This window comes from Ammospiza nelsoni, chromosome 1 (genome assembly GCF_027579445.1).
Source record: "Ammospiza nelsoni isolate bAmmNel1 chromosome 1, bAmmNel1.pri, whole genome shotgun sequence".
NCBI classification, from domain to species: Eukaryota; Metazoa; Chordata; class Aves; order Passeriformes; family Passerellidae; genus Ammospiza; species Ammospiza nelsoni.
Window position 1 is genome coordinate 64,573,943 of NC_080633.1, and position 24,172 is coordinate 64,598,114.

At 39.2% G+C, this 24,172-nt stretch overlaps 2 protein-coding genes and 1 long non-coding RNA gene across 7 annotated transcripts in view; 2 read left to right on the top strand and 1 right to left on the bottom strand.

Annotated features, from left to right (window-relative positions):
* The window catches only part of JARID2 (jumonji and AT-rich interaction domain containing 2), a 212,135-nt gene extending 209,910 nt beyond the window's left edge, over positions 1-2,225 (top strand). The window contains exon 19 of the mRNA XM_059471790.1: positions 279-2,225. Within this exon, the coding sequence (XP_059327773.1) occupies positions 279-455 (177 nt within the window). The 3' untranslated portion in view covers positions 456-2,225. The remainder of the gene's footprint in view (positions 1-278) is intronic.
* The window catches only part of LOC132073135 (uncharacterized), a 1,090,256-nt gene that overhangs the window by 685,792 nt on the left and 380,292 nt on the right, over positions 1-24,172 (top strand). The window lies entirely within an intron of this gene.
* The window catches only part of DTNBP1 (dystrobrevin binding protein 1), a 62,182-nt gene continuing 40,908 nt past the window's right edge, over positions 2,899-24,172 (bottom strand). For both annotated transcript variants that reach the window (XM_059471894.1, XM_059471903.1), the window contains exons 8-10: positions 8,226-8,381; positions 6,199-6,342; positions 2,899-3,797 (exon numbers count right to left, since the gene is read on the bottom strand). In XM_059471894.1, coding sequence (XP_059327877.1) covers positions 3,550-3,797; positions 6,199-6,342; positions 8,226-8,381 — 548 coding nt within the window. In that variant the 3' untranslated portion in view covers positions 2,899-3,549. The remainder of the gene's footprint in view (positions 3,798-6,198; positions 6,343-8,225; positions 8,382-24,172) is intronic.

Genomic DNA, 24,172 nt, shown 5'->3' on the forward strand with positions numbered 1-24,172 from the left:
TAATCCCAGAACTCAAGATGGGGACTTAGGACTGTGTCTGGGTTCTGGGCTGAGGCTCCATGTCTTTAGCTGTGAGCTCTTTACCTTGGCCCCAAAGGTAAAGAGCAGAGCAGTGGGAGAAATGACATATCAGCTCTTGGAGAGCAGCACTGGGTACAAGCAGCTTTTTAAGATGGGCATCCCAGCATTTCTAAGCACTCCATTGCACTCCTGTTTAAGTGACTCTGGAGGAAAAGCAGATAGTAATTTGTGTTTTGTTTTTCCCACTTCCTGAACAGGAACAAATAATCAGTCTTGTCAATCAAATCTGTGGAAAAGTATCTGGTAAAAATGGCAGCATTGAGAACTGTATCAGCAAGCCTACACCAAAAAGAGGACCTCGTAAGAGAGCGACAGTGGACGTGCCACCATCTAGGCTTTCATCCTCCAGTTCATCCAAAAGTGCTTCAAGTTAATCCTGAAGATGCCAACACTCTCATTTTGTCAATTTATATATATTTTTTGTAATTATTATACCATAGTTTGGAGTACTTGCTGTAGAATACAAGCTGTCTTTGCACTAGCTCTAAAGAAGATTTTCTTCTGGTTTTAGAGAACTAATTTTGTTTTAGCATTAAACTGTTGAAATTTTTTTTTGTACTTAGAATAGATAGATACAGCAGTCTGATTTTTTTAAACTGCCGTATGTTCACTGTTTTAAAACCGGCAAGGGGCTGATAAAATATGAATTTGTATTGTCCCTATGGCTGAAAAAAATAAAAAGCCTTTTTGGTAACTGTGAAAAAAGGCTTTTAACCCATTTTTTGAATAGGTTAAAGTTTGATGTGTTTTATAATTTGTTCTCCGGTCATGTGAGCAGATTTTTCTAGAGAGAAAAGGGATAGGAGACAAAAACTTGAAAGAAATTGCTTTACTTTGGCTGTCTTTTATTCTGTCACAGCAAGATGAGTTTTGTAATTTTTTAAATTGGAGAATACACACTTTCTTTGGGAGGTTATGGCAGCTGAAGATGGACTTTGTTTCCTAACTGTAGGCAAAAGGAGGAGATTTGGAGTATGTTCTCTTTTACCAGCACATCACTATGCATCTGTTTTGAGGGGGAAAAAATAAAAAAAAAATAAAATAAAAAAAAAATTAAAAATTAAAAAAAAATTTTAAAAAGGAGGAAAAAAGACTGCCTGCCTTGAGGAGTTATGTGAGGGAAAACTGTGCCTGATTTCATTAGGAAATCCATTCTGTTATTTTTTGGTGCTGTTGGCTACTTTATCAAAAACCCTTCAATAGCATCCTTTAAAAAAAAAAAAAGATAAAAAAAGAAAAAAGTGATTGAAGCCATAAGTGCTTCTTTTGTCATAGACGTGCAATCTTTCTAACATTCCATTTCCATTCCACTGCTGTTTTTCACACCTTTACACAGTCAAGCATTAATTTTGTTTTGAATTTTTTTCATTATATGATCACATTTAGAGCCACTAGCAAGTCTGCGTATTTCTTTTGAATGTGAAAATGCATTTGCTTTCATCTTGTCTATTTTTTCTCTTCATGTTGTAACAAAAAAAAAATCACACCTTTTGTACATATGCCTGTAAATTTTTTTAAATACTTGAGCCTTTTCTTGGGGTGGGGGGAGGGATGGCAGAGAGACAAGATGAAGAAAAGCCTTACGTTTCACTTTCTTCATCGGTTGGATTGGATGCTTACAGGGTTTTTCTTGTAACATTTATAAGTGCTGCTTACATCACTGAACAACAACAAAAAATAATAATGGAGTAGCTGTTGCCCTTTTCTGGTTGTGTGTACAGTATGTGTGGAATAAAAAAGGGAAAATGTTTTCACAAACTGTTCTGTTTCGTAATTGAATTCAACAATACCGTAGCTACCCATATTGCACTGAGCTTGCCAGTGGTGACTGTCAGGAAAGTCCTATAATACAATTTGTTGATTGTTGTTGCAGAAGACTGAACTGTTTTGGAATATTTAACAATAACATAAACAGAGTCAAGTGTTTTCAAATGTGGTTGTCTGGTTTTTATGGCCTTGCTGTGTACTTTTCCCTCTTGACAGTAAACTTCTGACTATGGCTTACAGTTTGACATTTAATTTATTAGCGCTGCTCTGCTCTCTTTCCTTGTAAGGAAAGACTTCATGTTGTTTATTGCCAGTTTTTTGTTTACTTTCCAGGTTTGTACTACGAGGTTTAATAAAAAAAACAAAACTTTTTTGGACATTTTGTCTGTCTTCTGGAAAGCGAGAGAGTAAAGGAAGCTCCTTCAAGATAAATTTCTTTCAACATCTGCCTTGTTGAATAGTAAATCTCTTAATTGTAGGTAGGGAGCTTCCAACCTTCATTTCCCAGGCAGGGATCAGGAAACACTTTGTCAGCTACCAGGAGAATCCTTAAGGAAACTGGCCACTGCCCAGCCGGCAAGCAGGAAGGAGATACCCCCTTCCCAGCCATTGGCTTTGTCAGGGCAGGCCTTTGGAAGGGATCTACATCACAGCTCATCCTTTTACTTACACTGTTTCTGATTATATTCCTTCCCTCTGTGCAGGAAGAGCAGGAGCCAGGAGCCTTCGCAAAGGAGAGCAGATCCCTGAAAATAGAGCATGAGACTTGACAAGCAACAGGTGTTAGACATGGTCAGACCTCAACTTCAGAGAGAAAAATGACTGCAGAAAAAACGGGAATGAGACGATGCCTATAGGTCTTGAGATTCTAAAATACACACACTTAATTAACAATTAACTCAGGTTTATCTCCCTAGTGTAGTCAAACAGATGTTGCCATGGAAAAGCACATTACATTGGTGCTCCTAATAACCATTTTTTATCCTGAGTTAGGCTCCTCTGTTCACTTGCCATGGATAAAATACCTGTGTAATCAAGTAAAAGACATGGTTGGGATAGAAATTCTTTATTTTATCTTGAAAGAGGAGTAAGTACACAATGCTAAGATACCTGCTCCACAAGGAGTGCAACATTTCCATATGCATCTCTCCTCCTTCTTGGATTTTTATTTTTTCCTTAACACCTATAACTAAGTTGGTCCTGAATAACAAGTGTGAGAACAGTAGACACTGCTGCATTAGTAGACAAAGGCAGGAGGCAGACAGTAGGTAGTAAAGAGTAGAAAATAACTTTTCATTTTGGTTTGGATCCTAAATCTTCAGTTGCAGCAGCTGAAAACATGCAAGGAACAATTTGGGTTCAGTTTTACACATCAACTCTTAAGTACTTCCAATCAGCCATTTAAAGGTTAGTGGTCAAAGTAACTTCTACCTTTCCCCTTAAATTCTCTTATACATAGTATATACAACAGTTTTACTGCTCCCCTGAGCCCCAAGACTACTGTTAAAGTGTGTGTGCTTTAGGCATAATTTTTTCTTTAAAAACCAACCTCCACATGACTGGCAATTTTGTAAAAAGGCAGTATTACTAAGTAAAAAGATCTGGCTGTTACGCTTGGTTAGCAAATCGTTACACAGGCAAGCTCTTCATTCACTTGTTCATTCATTCAGAAGTCATTCTCAAAGGATATGGTTTTAAGATTCAAATAGTCTGAGAGTCACTTTCATCACTGCCATCTGAAGCACCCTTCCTCTCAGTTACAGCAGCAAGGGCAGTGTCCACTTGAACCTCCTCTTCGTCCGACTGGACCACGGGGGACTCTCCCTCGCTGGCGTCCTGGCTGGCCGAGTCGGTGCAGGTGGAGGACAGGGAACAGAGCTTCTGCCGTAACTCCGACTGGCTCGGCACCTGCAGGCTGATCTCGCTCACATAGCTGTTGGAGTCGGGCCCTGAGAGGCGGGAAAACAACAACAGCAACAGTCAAGCTCTGGCTCAGCAAGGGGACTGAGAAATCAGCACATCAACATCAGCTCAGCGCTGCTTAAGGAGTCACTTTCAGGCTGTTTTCATTCTTTCCCAAGTCACCAAGAGGGAAACCCCCCAATAAACTCAGTGTAACAGAACTACACAAATGGAAATTAAACAAACAACTGGGAAGCAGGCAATAACAGCCATCACCAGTTTTGACTAAAAATGAAGACGCAAAAGCAAATCAATTTTAATTCAGCATGAAAGCAATCATTTGGTAGAGCTATACCACAGCTCAAGTGCACAGGAGTGGCAGACTCTCTTAAGACTCTGCTTCCTCCATATCCTGTGCAAAAATGACTTGTGGCACAGTGCAACAGTGTTTGCTTGCAGTTTAAGAGTTCAGGTATCAAAATTAGATTATCTTTCCTGGACAGTTCTGGAAAGCAAAAAAGTAAAAATGAGGAAACATATAAACACTTTCTATGTGACCTGCCAGAGAAAGCCCTTTCTTCCTTCTCTCTTATACCTAACAAATGTTTCTCCATAGTCAGAGCACCCAGCTTCAGCTGATGAGTAACTTTAGTGAGAAAATTCTCTTAAAAATTTGATTCAGAAGTTTTTTAGAAGGGTCAGATGGATATAAGCTACACCTTACCTCTGCTCAGACAGTTTGCACAGCAGTTCAAACCGCACTGTCTCTACCTGCTCCTTAACTACTGGAGTTATATTTTAACACTAGAAATTTTAGAGAACCTGCCTTGTGTGGTATACACCAGCATGCATTAAATCAATGCAGACAACACAGCGAGAAGGAGTTTTCAGGATTGACAGAGCTCACTCAATTTTGCAGTTTAACTTACTGTCATGAAATGTTGTGAAGGCAATGTCCATGAGCTGGCAATGTTTATAGCAAGGCAGATTTGAAAACATTTCAATGTCTTGAGCTGATTCTCATTTTTACCAGTTATTTTAATAACTTACCTGTATTTTGTGGTGTTCAGGCCAATTGTCAAACAAACCTTGCACTGACAACTCAATTCTCCACTGACAGCAAAATAAAGAGTTAACAATCTCATTTTTCTGAGAATGAAGACTATTGCATATTTGGTTTGATACTGGGGTTTTAGGTTCTTAAACAAGCACAAAAATCCCTTAATCAGAGGGAAATGAAATGTCTGGAACCACAAGAGTGAGATTTATGAGACTTACACTGCAGTAAGGTCTCAGTGTTGGAACATTATTACAGCACAGGTACATTATATTGCAATGTATGTCCATGTATAGACACTATAATTATATGCTGTAATATTCAGATTACAGCATAAAATACAGAATATATTTTTTTTTCAAAAGCTAATGCATTTATCTACTTAGTTAAAAAAGTAGTTTCTGCCCTTCCTTAGATAATCCAGCTGAGACTGTTTGCTGTTAAGGCCTGAAGCTTCTTGGTCCAATATCTGCCAAACAGCCAGCAAGGGGAAAACAGCCCTAGATTCTGCAATTACTGGCAAGCTCAAATGATGATCAGCTTTAATAATGCATGAAGTGGATGCCTATCCAAAACCACCCATCTCAATTCAGTTTTTGCAATGAAGCACAAAAACCTAAACCTTTAGCAGTCAAGTGTGCCTTGACCATTTACCACAACCTTTTCATGTTCACAGAAGGTGTTAACCACCTTTACATAGGGAGTACTGTAAGCACTTCCATAAAGATATTTCAATCTGTATTTTCAGAAGGTACCAAAAGGACCTTTAAAGGAGCCTCATCTCCTCTCCCACAAGAAAAATCATTTCGGCTCTTTTGAGGAAAGGCATTTTAGGACTTAAGCTTTTAACTAGGAAAACACTTCCATGGTAGGTAAAAGATCCAGTTTTGAGACACTGATTATCAGTGTATATGTAAACTGCTGGGTTGAATCTTGTCTCTCAGTATCTCTCACAGAAGATCTTGCATTACACAACTGGTCCATGTTTGACAAGCAACATGCTGGACAAACTCTAAGAAATTAGAGTTAGACAAAGTATTGAAAGCCTAATTACTGCAAGCTTTCTGTTGATGTTTGTCAAAATGTCCTCTATTAACTCTATATTGGGAAAAATGCCCCTCAAGCCAGTACATAACACATCACCTATCCAGACTGTGATGAATACAACAGGGAGCTGCATTAAGAAAAATGAGATTATCTGGAAATATCACAGTTTTGCAGCAACTCCCTTGTACAGCAAATAAATGTTAATGTTTTGATAAGCACTAATGAAGAACAGTCAATCTGCATCAAGTGTGATGTTTGATGAGATAACATCACCCATCACAAAAGGGAGCAGTTCTGGTGGTTTATCACAGTCTCTAAGCAGGCTGTCACTACAGGTACCATACCCAGCATGGGAGACAGCACATTATTGTCTTCACTTCCTGAGTTCAAAAAGACGTCGAGTGCTTCCTGGTCAGACATGTCCATCAGGTCCATCTGCTCCAGCATGTCCACGTTCACCTCCATGGAAGACATACTTCCAATGGGTTCTGCAGGAGAAACAGCACAGTGAGTGAACTGACCATCAGCTACGCGAGGTTATTACCTACCAAGGCTCCAGAGGCTGCTACAATTGTCTGCAGCAGCAATAATTAAACTCAGGAATGGAAGGAGCCCGCCCAGAGGAGCTGCTCAGCAGCAACCTCAGCCCAAATCCAAGCACATTCTGTGCAATCTTTGTTGTGAAACTAACATCCATTACTGCTTCTGTAAACCAAAACATTTTTAGCAGCAGTATTTATAGCAATAACCTTCTCAGAAATAAGCTGAGATGGGACTCAGGCACAAGGATTGAAACTTTCCATTCTGGAACACTCCTTTTCAATTTTCTCAACCAGAAGTCTTTTTAGAGAAAAGCAAACACATTTAAGGACACAGTCACTAAATGTCAATATACAAGAGACATAGAAATTCAGAAACCAGGATTAATGTTAACAGAGAGCAGTTCTTCTCTCAGATAGTCTGAGAAATTACAGTAGTCTGTAAAACCCAGGCTCAAGCCCAGTATTTTCTCTCAGCATGGATATCTCACATTACTAATTACTTGAGCAAATTACTTATTACTGTCAGTACAGTACTGACAATTTGTAAGGGAAGTAAATACTTGGATGAGCATCTTCTTCCTTGAACAGCTAAACATGCAAAGAGGAAACAAGTAAGTTCAGGGCCATTCAGACTTAAGTCCATCTGCTGCATTGTATAAAATTATTTAAATGAACAGTTTACTTGTTTATCTAAAAGTAACAATTACATTATTGAAAGCCTTCATAGGTGAACTGAGAATAAATTCTGTCATTTGATTGGGGGATTTTTTTTTCAAATATGCTACAGCTCTGCAGTTTTACATGTACTGCAGGTCCAAGTCTTTCATTGAAACAGTTTCTTTGATACACCCGGGCTCCACATTATCCTAAAAAACTGATGTTCCAAATGTTAGGCAGCCTAACACTCAAACAGAGCTGTGTGTCCAGTACCAGCCCATGACAATGTGCACTTTTAGTCTAAGAGGCAACCTATTACAGAAAGCAGAGGACTCAAACTCAGTTCCTCCCCTGACCATGAATTTAGATTTACATATCCCACCTCTCCTTAGCCACCCATGCAGAGCATCTTGAAGATGAGTATTTATAGCAGTCATGAAAAGAAATAGAAACCTTGGATTGTACTCCCCACTCTGACATTACAAATGACAGCAGAGCTGCTCTTGGAGCAGGGACAGAATATCTACATTTTTCCTGCCACATGAATACCTAATTTCCCACTGGCTTCCTTACCAGTCCAAAAATCCCTGCATTTTGGCCTAACAGATGGAAACCTCCCACACAGAATTCCCTGTAATATCTGGCATTCTTGTGCTTTAACCAGTCCAGAGATGCCAGACTTGTGTCATTTCATAATAAGGAAAGCACTTAATGTGACCTCCCGTGTCCTAATCACACCCAGTGGGAATAGCTGTCACCTGGGAACTACTTGGAAATGCTACACTGAACTTTTCCCTGCACTTTGCAAAATTTTCTGAGGCATCTCCTTGCCAAATGACAATTCCAGGCTTTGGAACTCCAGTGAACAAAGCAACTGCCTCCATCCATATTTTTACATAGATGCACTCTTCAGCTGCAGAGAAAAACACTGTTCCAGATGCAGTTCTGTGCTCTGCATCTCCTCAGACAAGGAGCAGAGCCTGACTAATCTTCTAAGGTATCCAGTACCCCTGGGACACCAAGTTTGTTCAAAAGGCTTATCTGAAGTTCCAGTTCTACCAAGGAAGAATTTGGACATTTTTGCTGTGCTTCCTCTGTAAGCACTGCTGGCTCTGCCTGCTCAACAATGATCTCCAAGCTGGGGGTTTGTACAAAAGGTTTTTACAACTTACCTCTCCTCTCTGCTATCTGCAAGTATCCTGTGGAAAGGTATTGCTCCATGTCCTGCTGGAAGGCTTCTTCAAAGAACTTCTGGCGCTCCTTCAGCTTCATCTGCTGGGTGTGCTCCATGTCCAAAACCTTCTGTGCATGTTCAGCATCGAGTTCAGCTGAGCATAAAACAAACAGACAAATCAAATATTGCAGGTGTATCCCCTGACTATCAGAATTTAAAACCTACAGAACCAGTTCAATAAATTCTGACAGACTGTTACTGCAATAAAAGGAGCTCTCTGTGCTTTGCAACTGTATTTTAAACCAGGATGGGAATCCCATATTAGGCAGCATAACCTTCACATTAAAGTGATGTCAGAACCATTTATCTCAAGGCAAGATGCAAATTTCCAGAGCTGTATAAACAGGAACACCTGAGAGCAGTATCCATCAACAACTGGGATTTCAGAATCCTGCCAAAAAAACCTGAGGCAATGATGCTTCTGCAGTCATATGCACCTAATGCACACAAAAGTAACACTTTTCATTCGAATATTGCTGCACATTTCCACCACAATGCAGGTGGCAAGATACATATATGTACATACATATAAATACACATACATAACATATGTGTGTATGTGCATGTATGCCTGAGATTCTGGCTTTGCCAGCCTCCAGACAGAATGGAAAAATTCCATGAAGAATCCTACATGTACGAGCACCAAAGGAAATATTACACAGAATTAGGAAATATTAGATAGAATATCATCAAAGGAATTCCTTCCCCTCTGTTTTGCTCCACATTGGACAGAGGGGAAAAAAATTGTGCTGTTTATTGCAGAATAACATCTTCTAGAATAAAAATATGTAATTGCTATTCAAGCACTGACTGCAGCCACACTATTAGAACAGGCTTCAGAAAAATTGGTAATATGTAACCTGGAACCCTTTTCCCAGAGCTCTCTGTTCACTTTTCTGGCGTCATGAGTGCTCTGCTTACAACAGAAAAGGAATTTTCCAGCTGAGCTACTGATGGAAGGGATGGGGGTGGCGAGAAGAGCTGCTGGTCTGTTCCGTTCTGCCCATTAGGGAAAGCTCCAACAAACACCACTGGGTGAAAAATATCCAAGCTTTCACATGCCAGACAGACACAGCTGGAATATGGCATCCACATGGATAAATGCTGAGGGCACACGAGGTTTTCTAGGACAAGCATTGTGTCAGTCTTCCAGGAAAGATGTTATGTTAATGATATTCTACACCACAGACACTCATTAAAAGCATTTACTGTTATGGAGATTATTGCCCAAATGCAGAACATGTTTTATTAAACCAGGCAAAACATCAGAGAGCAGTTAATTCACTCTGTTGCCTGCATCAAGGTCACAGTTCATACACAGAAGCAACTGAACTGTGGCTGATGCCAAAAGAAGCCAGGAAACTGGACTGACACACCAGATATTCACTAAAACATCAGTAAATAAGCAGAAATCTCTTTCTTAAAGGAGATTTCAGAAGCAAAAACATCAGTGTATAAAAGGAATGCATCTTCCCTGAAGGCAACATGTCTTTATTATCAATTACACTGTGGTGTACAATGACTCTGTGTCCCCTGGAGCAACTCCTTTACTGCAGTCCTGGATGATGAGCAATTATTAATAACATTGTCTATGATGCAGAAATGCTATTCAATTGTAATAATAAAAGCCAGAGGCTCTCACAGACAATGGGAATTTTCTGTCTCTCTCATAATATAGTCTGACAGTTTTGCACTCTAGATTGGTAATTCAGGGTATTTTTAACCCCAAAACAGAGATGCCATCTCAGTGAGACTTGATACAATCTCTTTGTTGACAATTAGCTCTTTGTTTTTAAATTTTGCCTAAAATGTCCTGTAAACTGTTGAAATTGTCACTGGCCAGAGCTGAATGGCAACAGCAGCCTGCTATGCTGGCATGTTCCACAGGAAACTGTAAACACACGAGCTGCAGAGCTGTCACAGACTTGCTCTCCATAGTCAGAAAGAGTCAACATCTAGAACCTTGCTGCACCATTTCACGCCCTGCCAGGTGCAGTAAGAGGTGCTTGGCTAAGCAAAACCAAACTGCTGCATTTGGGTTTCTGTTTGTTGTCAGAAATGCTACGGATGAGAGGTGAAGCCAACCATCAAACATGAAACCAAAGAAAACAGGTGCATTGTTTCTCTCACAGAGCTACTCAGAATTACGTTTTCCCTAAGCCAAGTGTAGTTTATAAAACACTAAAAAGAGACAGAACCAAAGGAGCTCCAAAAAAGACAAAAGTATCATCCATATGCCATCATACACTGCTCATATGAATTCCTCCCAGGATGCAAACTGAGACTTGGCACACTTAAAACATTATTGTATTTTTCCCTTCACCCTAAAAGACTACGGAAAAGGCTAATGCACAATTAGATGCAGACATACAGGATCTGCCACAATAACCCAAATAAAAGATGACTAATTCCCCACCAGCTATGACTTTTAAGAGAACAGACACTAAAAGTAGGCATTTTTTTTTCCTAAAATAGCGAACATTTGAGTACTGAGGCACAGCCTTCTGCACCACACCCAGGAACAGCCCCACAGCTCACGCTGCTTGCCTCAGGGTACAGCCCAGAGCCTGACTCCCCTGCCCCACATCTTCAGTGTTTGAACCAGACACCAGGAGAATCCAAACTCCAAAGGAACACATGACAATAGCTTGTAGCCATACACCTGAAGTGCAGAGGACACCATTTCCTGGTATCACTTCTAGGCCTGGCTGAGACTTTCTACAAATTGAAATTCTGCTGCAGTACTGGAAGTATCTATGTAACCAACAAAATGACCATTTAATATTTTAATCTAAAACATTTTCCAGCTATGCACAACATATTTCCCAAATAAGCTGGAAGAATGACTAAAAAAATAATTAAAATTTTAAAAAAATCAGCAACTGACAACACTGGATGTTTACATGGCTAGCACATCCCTTAGACCAACATGAAAGATGTCAAGTTGTCCAAATGGATAGCTTTTTAGTGCTTTCATACACAACCAGTTTACTTCCCTTCAATCAATTTATTATGTAACTTTACATCTCATGTGATGTAGAACCCATAAATGCATCTGGTCTAAAGAGAGAAAGACACAGAAAAAAATGCCCATTTTTCCTCCCTCTACAGTTCATTTGCTTTTTGCAGACTCATCCAACTAGACCATAAAATGCATGCACACATTCTTTGTGGGGTTTTTTTGCTTTTGCTACAGCTATCAAACCTTCAGTGAAGCAGCCCTTCACTGAACTCACTGCTGTTTTTGATGTTCCTCCTATGCTAGGAGAGCCTGAAACTGGCCATGGCATGGAGACACACTGGGTGGAGGACAATCCCTTCCCTTGAACTCCTGGCCCCGTTCCCGTTCACACGGTGCTGTGTCCCTCCCTGCTGCCAGATGTGCTGCAGGCTGGCACCCGGCTCGCTGCCCATGGAACCCCCAGGGGCCAGGATCATCTCTATGCCCAGCACCAGAGCCTTCCATCTCCTCCTCTGGGATAGAGCTCTGGCTTCTGGTCCCACCCCCAGGTAGGGAATGACCCCCAAATCACCAGGCTCCCACCCAGCCGGTCACTTGTCCACCCTGCTGTGCGTCCATCCAGGCTGGAACATCACCACTCGGCCGCGGGATTGTCACAGCCCATCAGCAGGCTGGCCACTCACTGAACAACCAAAATCCTCCAAAAATCAGAACAGTGAAATCATGAAAGCAGACAATGGAAGGCAGACAGCCAAGCAGCTTTCTGAGCGCATTATGACTTAGCAACCTCTACTGCAAACTGCCTCGTTACAGACCCCTTCAACTAAAAATATCAAAGGAAGACAAGACACCAGGGAGTGCTGGTGTCAAAGGATGCAGTTTCCCTCAAAAATGTTTAAATTATTCTTGACAGAATTTAGAATACATGTTGATGCTGTAAGGGAGGATGTGCAGAGCACTCTTGCAATATAATCTGCTGACAGGTGGGGAGAGCTGGCAAAATTTGGGGAAAAAAAAGTAGAATAAGAGATCTAGGTGCACAGTCTTTCTTCCACAGAAGAGTGAAAGGAAAACAAGTGAAAACTACAAGTTCTAGGTGTTTTTAAACTCTTATTTAACAGTCTCTTTACAAAGAAATTTGGCTTTACCAAAGATATAGTCAAATAATTACAATTTAAAAAATTAAGTCCTGATTCACTAGAATATGAAGTCAGGATGACTCAATGACAGAAAGATCATCTGTGTTTGAAAAAAAAACACTGTTCCAAATGAGATTTACTGTCTGCCAACTATCAAAACCCAGCACATTCATGAAGAAATGTTTTACTAAAATTAGCCAAAAAAATCAGTCATTAAAAATGACTGTATATACTGCTTGATAATACCTAACTAGGGTTTTTACAGATTGCATCAGAATATGAAAACTCTAGTCAAGAAGAAAAGCAGAGGTTTAACCAGTGCAGAGAGATCATCTTTAACATTTCCCAGCAAGCAGTTTCAACAAGTTGGCTTACCTGAAAAATTCTCTTTAAGCAAAGAAGAAAAAAAAAAAAAAGCTTGCTTGAAATCCTTGGTATATAAAGGATAGGCCTAAATATATATCAGAACAAACCACAGAAAATAGGTGCTTGTGTACAGCAGGATTCCAGTTACTAATGCAGCACCTGGAGGAAGAGGCAGCTTCCAACCAATGTGACAGGAAACAGCTTGGGAAAAGGTTTTCACAGAACTCCAACCTTTATCTGGCTACCAGGAAATCATCATAGTTAAGAGACACTCAAAATATGCTCCACCAAAGAGCAAATGCACAAACTGAGTCCTAAAAATGTAAATTCATCTAGGATTAAAAAAAAAAAAATTAAATCACATTTGTGATTAAAAATACGCCAGGCTGAGGGGACTGCTCTGCAAGGTGACCCGCTCCATAATGGAGTCTCATTTTAGAACTAGATTTGCTGTGGTTCATAAATTTTTGCTCAGTTCATCTGTCATTAAAAACATCCCAAAACTTGAGTGCATTTGCCTATTTCTTAATTTAAGAAAAAATAGGAGCAGACAATTTTTTTATGCCTGCAAATGTGGTAAGCCAGAATGACTTCAGAAAAGTTTTAATTTGTTTTAACTATAGTCAAAATTACCATGGACATACAGTTCTTCCGCAGATTAAGGGTGGGGCTTTTCCACACTTGCTTAATGTCATGCAAAGCATGGAAATGTTACAGCAAAAGCTTTAGAGGGGGCTTCTCTCCTTCAGGCACATGCCTGACGGCTCCTGGGTTAACAAATCTGCAATCCACCATCTCCCACTCTTCTGGTACAATGTTCTTTATGGTCATGGGTGTTCAATGACAACATGTGTCTCTCTTGAAGACAGAATTGAGCAATGTGATGTCAGTGGGATGTGAGTACTTGAGAGCTTTCCTCAGCTTACACCAGGACAGGCTCTCTTAGCAAGCAGGTCTTCTCCCTCCCTCATTTATCCTTTAGTCAGATTCCTACCCAAGTGAAAGAGAATAAAAACTGCAAGGGAACGAGGGAAGGATAACATTAACTGAACCATTATGCAGAAAGTACCAAAAAAAAAGCAAAGAAAAAAAAAAGCATCAAGCATCTGACTTCACACCCTTTTTTCCTGCCTCCCTATAAACCCACCTAAGTATGCAAGAAAAAGAATTCAGTTAGTGAGCTGCAAAGTATGCATTTCTTCTATAAATAAACCTGACAATGTCACATGTACCTTCAGTACATTTAAGTTTATTTGTAAAGATGATCTGGCTTTAAAATTTTGCCACACACTGATGAAAAATCCCACTACTACAGAAATTGTACCTGAAAACAGCACAAATGATTCAGCACAATTCTACTGTCATGAAATGCAGTATTTTATGCATATGCTCTCCAATTACTGTTTTTTCAGCCTTACTTCAAAAATACTAATTTTCAAGTGGAAAAAACTAATCGATAGCAAATCTAAACCCAAAGTACTTAAAATACAAACCACGGCACTGCAGCATTCTATTCATGTTTCCAAAGGTCCATGAAACTGTCCCAAATAAGATTAATAACATCCCATTGTCTGAGTACAAATTGATCTATCGAACAATTTAATGACTATTTTCCATTCCAAAAAGATAATCACTCTTGCTTTGCAATTAGAAGGCTTTCAAAGACAGGCAAGTAGCTTCTGCTGCTACAAGAATAATACCAGTCTTAACCTTTGCACAGCTGTGAGCTATTTGCCTTCTAGACAAAATTATGTGCATGTGCAGCCACGTAAATTAATGATGAGATACTGTTGTGCTGTCACAACACATTGTGCACAGGTTGAAAACACGGGTTCCACGACATGGCAAACCAGTTGGCAGGTATCAGCTTTTACTTGTCCCTAAGAACAACACCCAGCTCCAAACTCCTGACACAGTGGAACTACCCTTCACCCAAACTCTGCCCATTTCAGACAAGCAGAACAACACCACTGAGCACTGAACTAAGTCTTGCCTCAAAAAGTGAAGGCAAAACAATGTTTGCCTTCTTTCCCAATAACTAAAAATAAGGGTTTCACTCCATAAACTGCTTTCATAATAACCACTTTTCTGACTGAACATGCAATTTCTACCCCTCTCTTCAGAGGGAGGGGTAGATCCTGTCCAACAGTCCTAGAGGCCTTCAGAGCCAAAAGGAATGAGCTGCAGATTTACAGTCTCAATACAGTTCAGTCTAACCTCATTTACTTTACATTGATAGTGAATTATTTTAGACATGAGGAGGGATTTTGGTTTTTTGGAAGACATATTTTAATATAAGTCTTAGGTTAACATGATCAATAACTGCTAAATCAGAACAGGGGAGGAAAAAAAAAAGAAAGAAACCTCCTTTTTACAGAACAATCACATAACTGTAGCTCGTTGAAAGAGAATTTGATTTTTTCACATGCTTGTTAAAGCATTCCGTATTTATTATGTAGACTATATTTGGTAACAGATCATAGAAACACATCACAGAATCATAGAATGAATTCTAGATAAAATAATTGAGCTGGAAGGGACCTCAGGCATCATTTAGTTCCAACCCTCTGCCATGACCTTCCACTAGACCAGGTTACTCAGAGCTCCATCCAACCTGGATGGACACTTCCAAGGAATAGGCATTTGCAGCTTCCCTGGGGAACCTGTTCCAGTGTCTCACCACCCTTGCAGTAAAGAATTTGTCCTTAACATCAAATCCAAACCTACTCTCTTTCCATTTGGATCCCCTGCTCCTTGTCCTGTCACTACAAGCTCTTGTAAAAAGTCACTCATCTTTCTTGCCTTGTTTTTCCTGTAGGCTCCCTCCAGGTACTGGAAGGCCACAATTAGGTCACCCCAAAAGCCTTCTCTTTTCAAACTGTACAATCCCAATTCTATCCATCTTTCCTAGTAGGGGAGGTGCTCCATCCCTCTAATTTTGGTGGGCGCTTCTGGACTTGCAATTTCTTTCCTTCTTTCTATTTTAAGCTAATTCACAGGTGAGAAACTGTACAAATTAAACTAAATATTCACATAGTCAAAACTGCAGGATCATCACTGAAATAACACTCCTGCAGGAAAAAGAAGCCTTATTTGTTTATGTCAAAATTTCATATGTAAAAATATTTTAAAAAGACCATAAGCCAATCATTATATCAGTAGCGCACACAACATGCTTGAAATATTTATTTTTTCTTGACAACTCAGTCTATTTCCCATTCAGTTTCTGTCAAAACAATTTCTCCAATGCAAGCAAAAAAATTTGCTATTCATTCATGCAATTAATGCTGAGCTTATTTCTTAGAAAAAGAACCATTAGATTACAAATCTAGTCCAGTTCAACACTGTTTGATTAACATCCCAAATGAATCACACTACAGATTTTCTTCAGAAATCCTAGTGATGAGCAAGGATATCAGACTTTTGTCTGATATCATTAGTGAAACAATATCTGAAATAGCATTCCCTCTAACAAACCCGCATCCAGGAGCATCCAAACACAAGGGGATTCATTTGCTAACAGACAGCTATTAGAGATGTGTTACCAGCTGAGGAATTTTAAATTACATGCAGTCTTCCATATTCATTACACACGGAGTATGAGTTATGACAGACCAGATCATTTTAAAAAATCCATATTTATTCTCAAATGCAAAGCAAAGATGCCATCATTCTTTTTAAAAAAGGAACATATACCAGTGTTATTTGCGAGTAAAGCCAATTTGCAACATTAGCAATGGCATGTCTTTTCCATACTTATTTTAACACTTTAAGACAGATCTCTTCAAGCTACATTATAATAGTCTCTTATAAAAGTGTTTTTCAATCAATGGGTTGCTTTTAAATTCAGCCAATTGGACTGAATTAACAATTATATAGGCACAATAACTGAAGTAACAATTATATAGGCACAATAAAAGGAAGACAACCAAAACAAAAATTGGACTACATTTCAAACAGAACAATCTGGCTGCACATAAAGTCATATTTTCAGAATATATGACTACATTTTCACAGTTAAAATTCCTCATTTTCTGCTATGGAAAGGGATTATATAGCAGAAAACAGGGCATCTGACATTAAGTGCAGAAATATACACAGTGTGCTTTCTCCACACAACATTTTTATCTTTAAAATTAAAATGTGAAAAACAGTTTAGTTAGCACTTGGGCTGTGATTCAGAGGTAAGGCAATATTCAGTGTGTCAGTTCTAAGGAAAGGACATTGAGTTTTAAATTTTTAATGAAACCTTTTAAGCTTTCTCCTATGCATCTAGTTTTCATATACTCACAGCCAATTCCACTTGCTTCTTCATTTTTACAGAATATTAAATGGTCTATAGCTGAGAAATAACAGACCATAACAAAAAAACAGCCCTGACAGAACTTTCAACTTGCAAAATATTAGCTGTCATTAAATAGATGAATTAAAAGAATAAATTTCTTTTGATAAACTTGAAAAATATTTGAGATAAAACTTTTAAAGGAGAAAAAAATAAAGTCTTGAAAGATGATCTGCTCCCACTGGCTTGCTGACTTGTGTGCCATCTTCCAAAGTGTTCAAACTTGCAACTCTGAAGGTAGACTAAAGGTCATCTTTATCTACAGCCAAAGCCCTTCCATATTTTTACTGCCAATTCAGAACAGTTTCTCTAGCTTTGACATGTCTGTTTGCTTCCTAAAGGATTTAAGGGCAAACCTTGAGGAACAAACCATACAGCGTGGGGCACACAGGAAGAAAACCAAAACCCTTCCTTTCTTCACAGTTTGTAAACCACAACAGGAAAGTGCACGGCTGCCTTCACCTTCTTCTTTTGTTCAACCCTGAGGAATGATCTAGATCTCCCAGGATTCCATGTGCTAGCCAACATTTGATGCTAATAAGAGGGGAAGCTACCAGGTCTCAACATACCAGTAGCTTTCAGATTTTTTTCCTCTCATACAAGTTTTAACTGCAACCATGTTCACTCAAAACTATTTCTGCTGTTTAGTCATGAATTCATCAATGGCAGCACTAGGCACAAATCAACAGTGTAATTTTAAACTTGTGCTTATTCTGGTTTAGCTTGCTGTAACAGATAAATTGATTACAAAATTTGCTATTCAAATCAAACTGATTTAAAGAAGCACATTAATATTTCAAGTACTGGAGTAGGCTGGTTTAAAGGTAGTACAAAAAACTAGCAGGTCTTTTGTCACGTGTGCCTTATCTAAGATCATAAAATCATTAGGTTAATAGATAATTTTAAATAAATAATACATAGAAGTTAATGGACTAATGGAAATAATCAGAGTAATTTATTAGCATTAAATACATCTAGACAAGCTGTCCACTGGTTAACATCACTAACCAGATCACCTGAACCCTCAAAGGAAGAGCACAATTAATAGCTAAGACTTTTGTCTTATTTGATGTTCAGTTTTTCACTTGCTTTTCATTGGGAGGAATTGTTACCACTAAAACAGGACAAAAATTCCTAGGTCTCTCAATTGCTTGACCCAACACCTCAATGAATACATGCAATGAAAAGAGAGACACCCATGCAGCAAGGGAGAGGGTGGAGCAGGTGGATGATGTTACTGATGCTTCAGTGGAGCATTAAACACAAGAAATATGAAAGGAAAGGAGATACAAAGGAAGAGAAATGACAATGGGGCAGAGGGAGAGGAGAAGGGACAAATGAGATATGATCCTTCATCTTGGATTTCTTCAGCCTGCTAGAGATTAAACAAGTTGTGGGGAGAAAAAAAAACAATACTAACTGGGAGGAAGACATTTAAAAGACGCAAAGAAGGCTTTGCCTCTTTTAAACAAAAAAACCACCACAAACAAAAAGCCAGTACAATAAAACTGACCCTACTGAAGCTACTCTGACAGAAAAAAATCCCAAGAGGCTGCAGGAACAATTGGGTTTGAGTGAGGAAGCACATCCTGCTTTGTGACCATCAGTGACTAAACCCTATGCCTACAGTGAAAATGACCTGACAGATGACACCTAGGATACAGTATCTTATTTGAGCAAACAAAGAAAATCCACCTAAAGGATGCACAGACATCAAAGTGACAGAGAGGAGTGAATAAAAAGCAGAAATTCAGGAAGCTGATAAAAGCACTTACAAGGGGGAAGGGAAAAAAGAAGGGGGATGACTGAAGAGGGAAGTCAGTGTAATTAGGACTGTGAAACCTGTAAAATACACTTCCTGTGAGAGGATTCTTTTCAATACACACAGATGCATGAAATCTCTCTCTCAGCTTTTCCTCCCCCCACCTTCTTTCCTTCCAGCACAGGGATGCCACACAATGTCTCCTGCCACCCCTTGGGACAGCAAGCCCTGACTTGTGCCCGTGCTGCAGCACAGTATAAAATGAGGAATTCATTTCCCCAACATCTGTATCAATCAAGTTCTGCCATTTGAAAGCACCTTAAGAACATTCACCTTCAGGCCTGCTAAAAATACAGAACATTTAATTTATAATATTTTCCTTAACTGAATATGTATAAGGCCTTGCTAACCTAATTTTTGATCTTGTTCTTCAGAGTAATTTAGCACTAATTAGTCACAAGTACCATAAACCTCACAAAATGCATGCACATTTTCTCCACAGGGCAAACATGCAGCTGATCTCTGAAAAAGTTAAACTTCCTAACTCGCACTCTCTTTCTCTAAACAGCACCTCTCTGTTAGGTATCATTATCTATAGCAACAAAAATCACACATTCAATCTGTACAACAGATATAGCCACCCATACCTGGGCAAATTCAAAGAGCCCCTACTGCATAGTGATTCCAATATAGGAAGCAGAAATTATAATTTCTGAAGCATTAGGATAAACTATAAGCAGAAGTGTACTGATCCTACTCAGTGTTCAATTTTGTCTCTTTCACATCTAAACTGGAATAACATGCTGCTTGAGATCTGAACACCAACTAATTTGAGAGGTGGGTATCATTAGAACACAATATGAACTTTATTAAATATGAATTATTTGTTCACAACACATTTGGCATGACAGTGAGAAAAAACCACTGCCTTCAGGCCACCATTATATCTGCCCTGTTTCCTTCTCTTTCCTCCTGTCATCCTACATCTGCTTTGTCAGCCCCAACAGTGTCCAACTTCCACAGCAAAAGAGATTTGCTGCCTCCTTTTAAAGCAACCAAAAGTATTTTTATTCATTACTAACACATAAATAAAATCACAAATTTTATGACCTAAGCTTTCAACTGCTTTAGGCAGAGTATTTCTCATCTCTTCACTGCTGCTGTAGATTACAACAGATGACACCACATTTGATTTCACAGGCTTCATGCAGGGAAAATTTCATTCACGCTCACAAAGACCAAAATTTATTTTTTAAGTAAAAGATAAAGCTTAACAGAAGTGGGTTACAAACAATGTCAGAGGGTCTGAACATTTAATGCCCAGAGACTTTGGAATGCCTTTTAAAACATAAATGGGATGGACAAAGTGGAATAAGTGAAGAGAATTTAAAGAAAAAACTCCTCACAAGAATAACACTGAAACCATCTAGTCTGTCCTGGGGCTTGGGTAACAACAAAACTAGTGGAATATGGCAAACAAAGATTGTGAGGTCTTTCAAGACAGGGACAAACACACCAGGAACAGCATCTGGCAAATCACCTCAACATCAGCTCCTAAACATACCTGAAATTATAAACAAAGCTTGAGATGGGGGTGGGGATGAACCAAGAAGATTCCTGTTCTGTTGGAACACATTTTCTCTCTGGGATGGAATGAATGCTATACCAAGGTGGTCAGCAAGCACTGAACTTCAACCTATTGTTGTTCTCTTATAAACTATAAAATCTGTTTCTAACAGTGACTATCCAAGGCTAATGAGAACTGAAGCATGCATAAGGAATCAAAGTAACATCATTATTATAATTTCATGCTCTATAAAACTGTAGACATTTGGTTAAAAAGCCTCCCATTTTGAAACATCCTTGCTGATATTATTCATTCTAAATTATTTTTCATCTCTGCCTTATCTATTAAGCAAGATCCCCTGGCAATACTTGTGTTTCTATATACATCAAACAGTGGCTGCATCAGAGGCAGATCTAACCACAACAAGCCTAAAATCTTGGTCAAGAAGGAAGAAAATAAAGCACTGATACTTGATAATACATCAATACTGTATTTTTGAAATAAAACTAATAAATACAGAATCATAGAATTGTTAAGTTTGGAAAAGACCTCAAAGATCCTTGAGTCCAACCATCAACCAGCACCCCCACCGTGCTCACCGCTAAACCAAGCCCTGAAGTGCCATATCCATGTTTTTGAGTGCTCCCAAGGATGCATTCACAAACATGTGGAAGATGACTCAACCACTTCCCTGGGCAGCCTGTTTCAATGTCTGACAACCCTTTCCATAAAGAAACTTTTCCTAACATCCAATTTAAACCTCCCCTGGTACAACTTGAGGCCATTTCCTTTTCTCTTGTCACTTGTTACCAGGCAGTAGAAACTGACCCCCACCTCACCACAACCTCCTTTCAGGCAGTTGTGGGGAGCAATAAGGTCCCCCCAAGCCTCTTTTTCTCCAGGCTAAATACAAATTTACCATTGTACCCAATACAGTACAAATAATTTCATATATATGAACATATGAAGTATTAAAGGGCTAAAATAAATTGCATTTTGATGAAGAAGTTTGCAAGGAGCAGTTTCCATTTACTATTCAAAATAGCTCAGACATTATTTACTTGCATACTGCTATTATAATCCATTTTTAAAAGTGAAAACAGTAATCACATCAGCAGCTATTAAAGTCTGATGGCCTGCTTTTTCTAACACCTGCCTAATGCTTTCTAAACAGCAAACTGAATGAGGATACTCAGCCTAGGGAAAAAAACATAATAAAAAAGACTGAAAGAGATTTTATTTTATAAGCATGTATATAGAAAATAAAACAAGAAGTGTTATTCTTAAACCTGCAAGTTAAAATGAAGACCATAAATTTACAGTAAGGCAGCCTATAATAATATAGGTCACATATGATGATTTTCTATTTGGAAAGACCCCATTTCAAAGTCTCATTAACAAAACATGTTAACTTCTTTTTTAAGTGTTCTTTAAAAGTTCTAAATAGTTGACCATATTTCACCCTTCACTTTTATTAACCCATAGGAACAGACCTGACAGGTTTGAGAGCAAGGCAGCAGCCAACTAGTTAAATCAGCAGTACTGGAAGCATAATGTGCACCCACTGAGTCACCAAGGTTATATAAACTGACACAGCAAATTAATACCACTGCTTCCCTGCCTCCCAAAATACACACCACTCAGCTACCCAGCCATTACAAATGATATCTGTGTTTCAGTGCTAGCAGAACAACTGTCAGAGGCCAGAAACTGAGCTACCTACTCATTCAAGGAGAGATCTGGAGGTCAGATCCAAGGTGTGTTGAGCACAAGGATGTGCCATTGGCACCTGCACTGCCCCTGCTTCACCCACCTGAGGATGAATGAGGAAATCAAGACTTTGCAGATCACTCCACTTATTTGTGGAGTGATGAAAGTCCTAGAGGAAATCAGTTCTCAGATGCTTCACAGACTGGATTGCATCTACCCAAGAGGTAACAGGGCAAAAGAACACTATGAAGTAGCTCAACTATAAAATATGAAGAGCTGTGATCAGAAGTACTCTGAAAAATACTTCTCTAGGTACACATACTTTTTGACTCGCAGAATTTAACAGTGTCTGTATGAACTTGGAGCCTCCAGAAGTGTGAGACTCTTAAGAGAAACAAAATACTTGCCCAATATAGCCTTAAAAAAGTCATAGCACAAAGAATTCTTAAAATAGAAGCTTGCAAAGCGCATTATATTGTCAGAGCAAATCTGTCTCCATCCCGCCAGAGATGCTGGCACGGTGATCTGCGTGTAACTCCACCTATCTTTAAAGGCAAAAACTGCCCTAGTACCACTGCTTGTGGGTTTTAATGCAAAGTTCTGGCAATCATCCAGGGCTCCAGAAGGGAGGGAATGCAGCTTTTCAAATTTACTTTTTAGGTCATGACATAAGAGATCACACTGATGGCCACTAATGCTCCATTTACAAATGCAGAGGGGAGTCAGCAATTTGTACTTAAAGAAAAAAGGAAAGCACTTCTAAAAAAATGTTACATTGTACAGTAACTCCATTCTTTCACAAATTATCTAATACTTTCCCCAGAGCTCAGTAAAACATAAGCCAGAAAATATCATGTACTAAATGGAATTGAAAAACAAGGGGGGAACCAGTGTATCTTTGTCCACAGCAAATAGGCAATCCTAACAAACAGTGATGTTTTTAAACTGAAGTTTCAAGAAAAATTAAGAAAAGCCCAAATATTTTAATAAAATTTAACCTATCCCTTATGCTTAGAACATGAAAAGGCATGCATGTTCGTCACTGAAATGACCAGACTAAATCTGAGATCAGCTCACTTTTAATGTTAGTTAGTGGTATCTGGAGCTTCTATCTTCTGTGAAGAAATCCCAATTGTATGTGGTTAAGTCTTCAGGCAATGATAAAATCAAAAACCTTCTCCACTCTTTATTCAGACTTGCCCTTTTAAGCAAAGTTAATGGTTCCATACAATTTTTTGGCTTTATACAGAGTTCTTTACAGGAGCCTTTGCCAGCAAGACAGATGCCACGTTGCCTTCTATATCAAAATAGCAACTAAGAATGATAAGTGAGGACATCACTGGAACATGGATCCAATTAGCAGAATATGGCAAAATTGACATTTATATAACAAAGTTTCAGGTTAGTCATCGATGGCTAAATTTACACCACAGAGCTATTAATTCTCACCCTCTGAAGAGAATTACAAAAATCAGAAAACCAACAGATTTTTTTTTGCCCAACAGACTTCAGTAGAATCACAGAATGGTTGTGGTTGGAAGGGACCTCTGGAGATCATGCAGTCCAATCCCTTGCCAAGGCAGGGTGACCTAGAGCAGGTGACACAGGAACACATCCAGGTGTGTTTTGAATGTCTCCAGAGAGGGAGACTCCACCACCTCCCTGGGCAGCCTGTTCCAGTGCTCTGCCACCCTCAGTGTGAAAAGGTTCTTCCTCATGTTGAGGTGGAACTGCCTGTGTTTCAGTTTATGGCCATTGCTCCTCACCCTGTCACTGGGCACCACTGAAACGAGTCTGGCACCATCCTCTTGGCACCTGTCTCTGAGATATTTATACGCGTTAATGAGATCCCCTCTCAGTCGTGTTTTCTCCAGACTAAACAGGCCCAGCTCCCTCAGTCTCTCCTCATAAGAGAGATGCTCCAGACCTCTAATTACCTTTGGGACCATCCACTGGAGCCTCTCCAGGAGCTGCTGGTCTCTCTTGTACTGAGGAGCCCAGACTGGACACAGCACTCCAAATGTGTCAGTTGAAGCT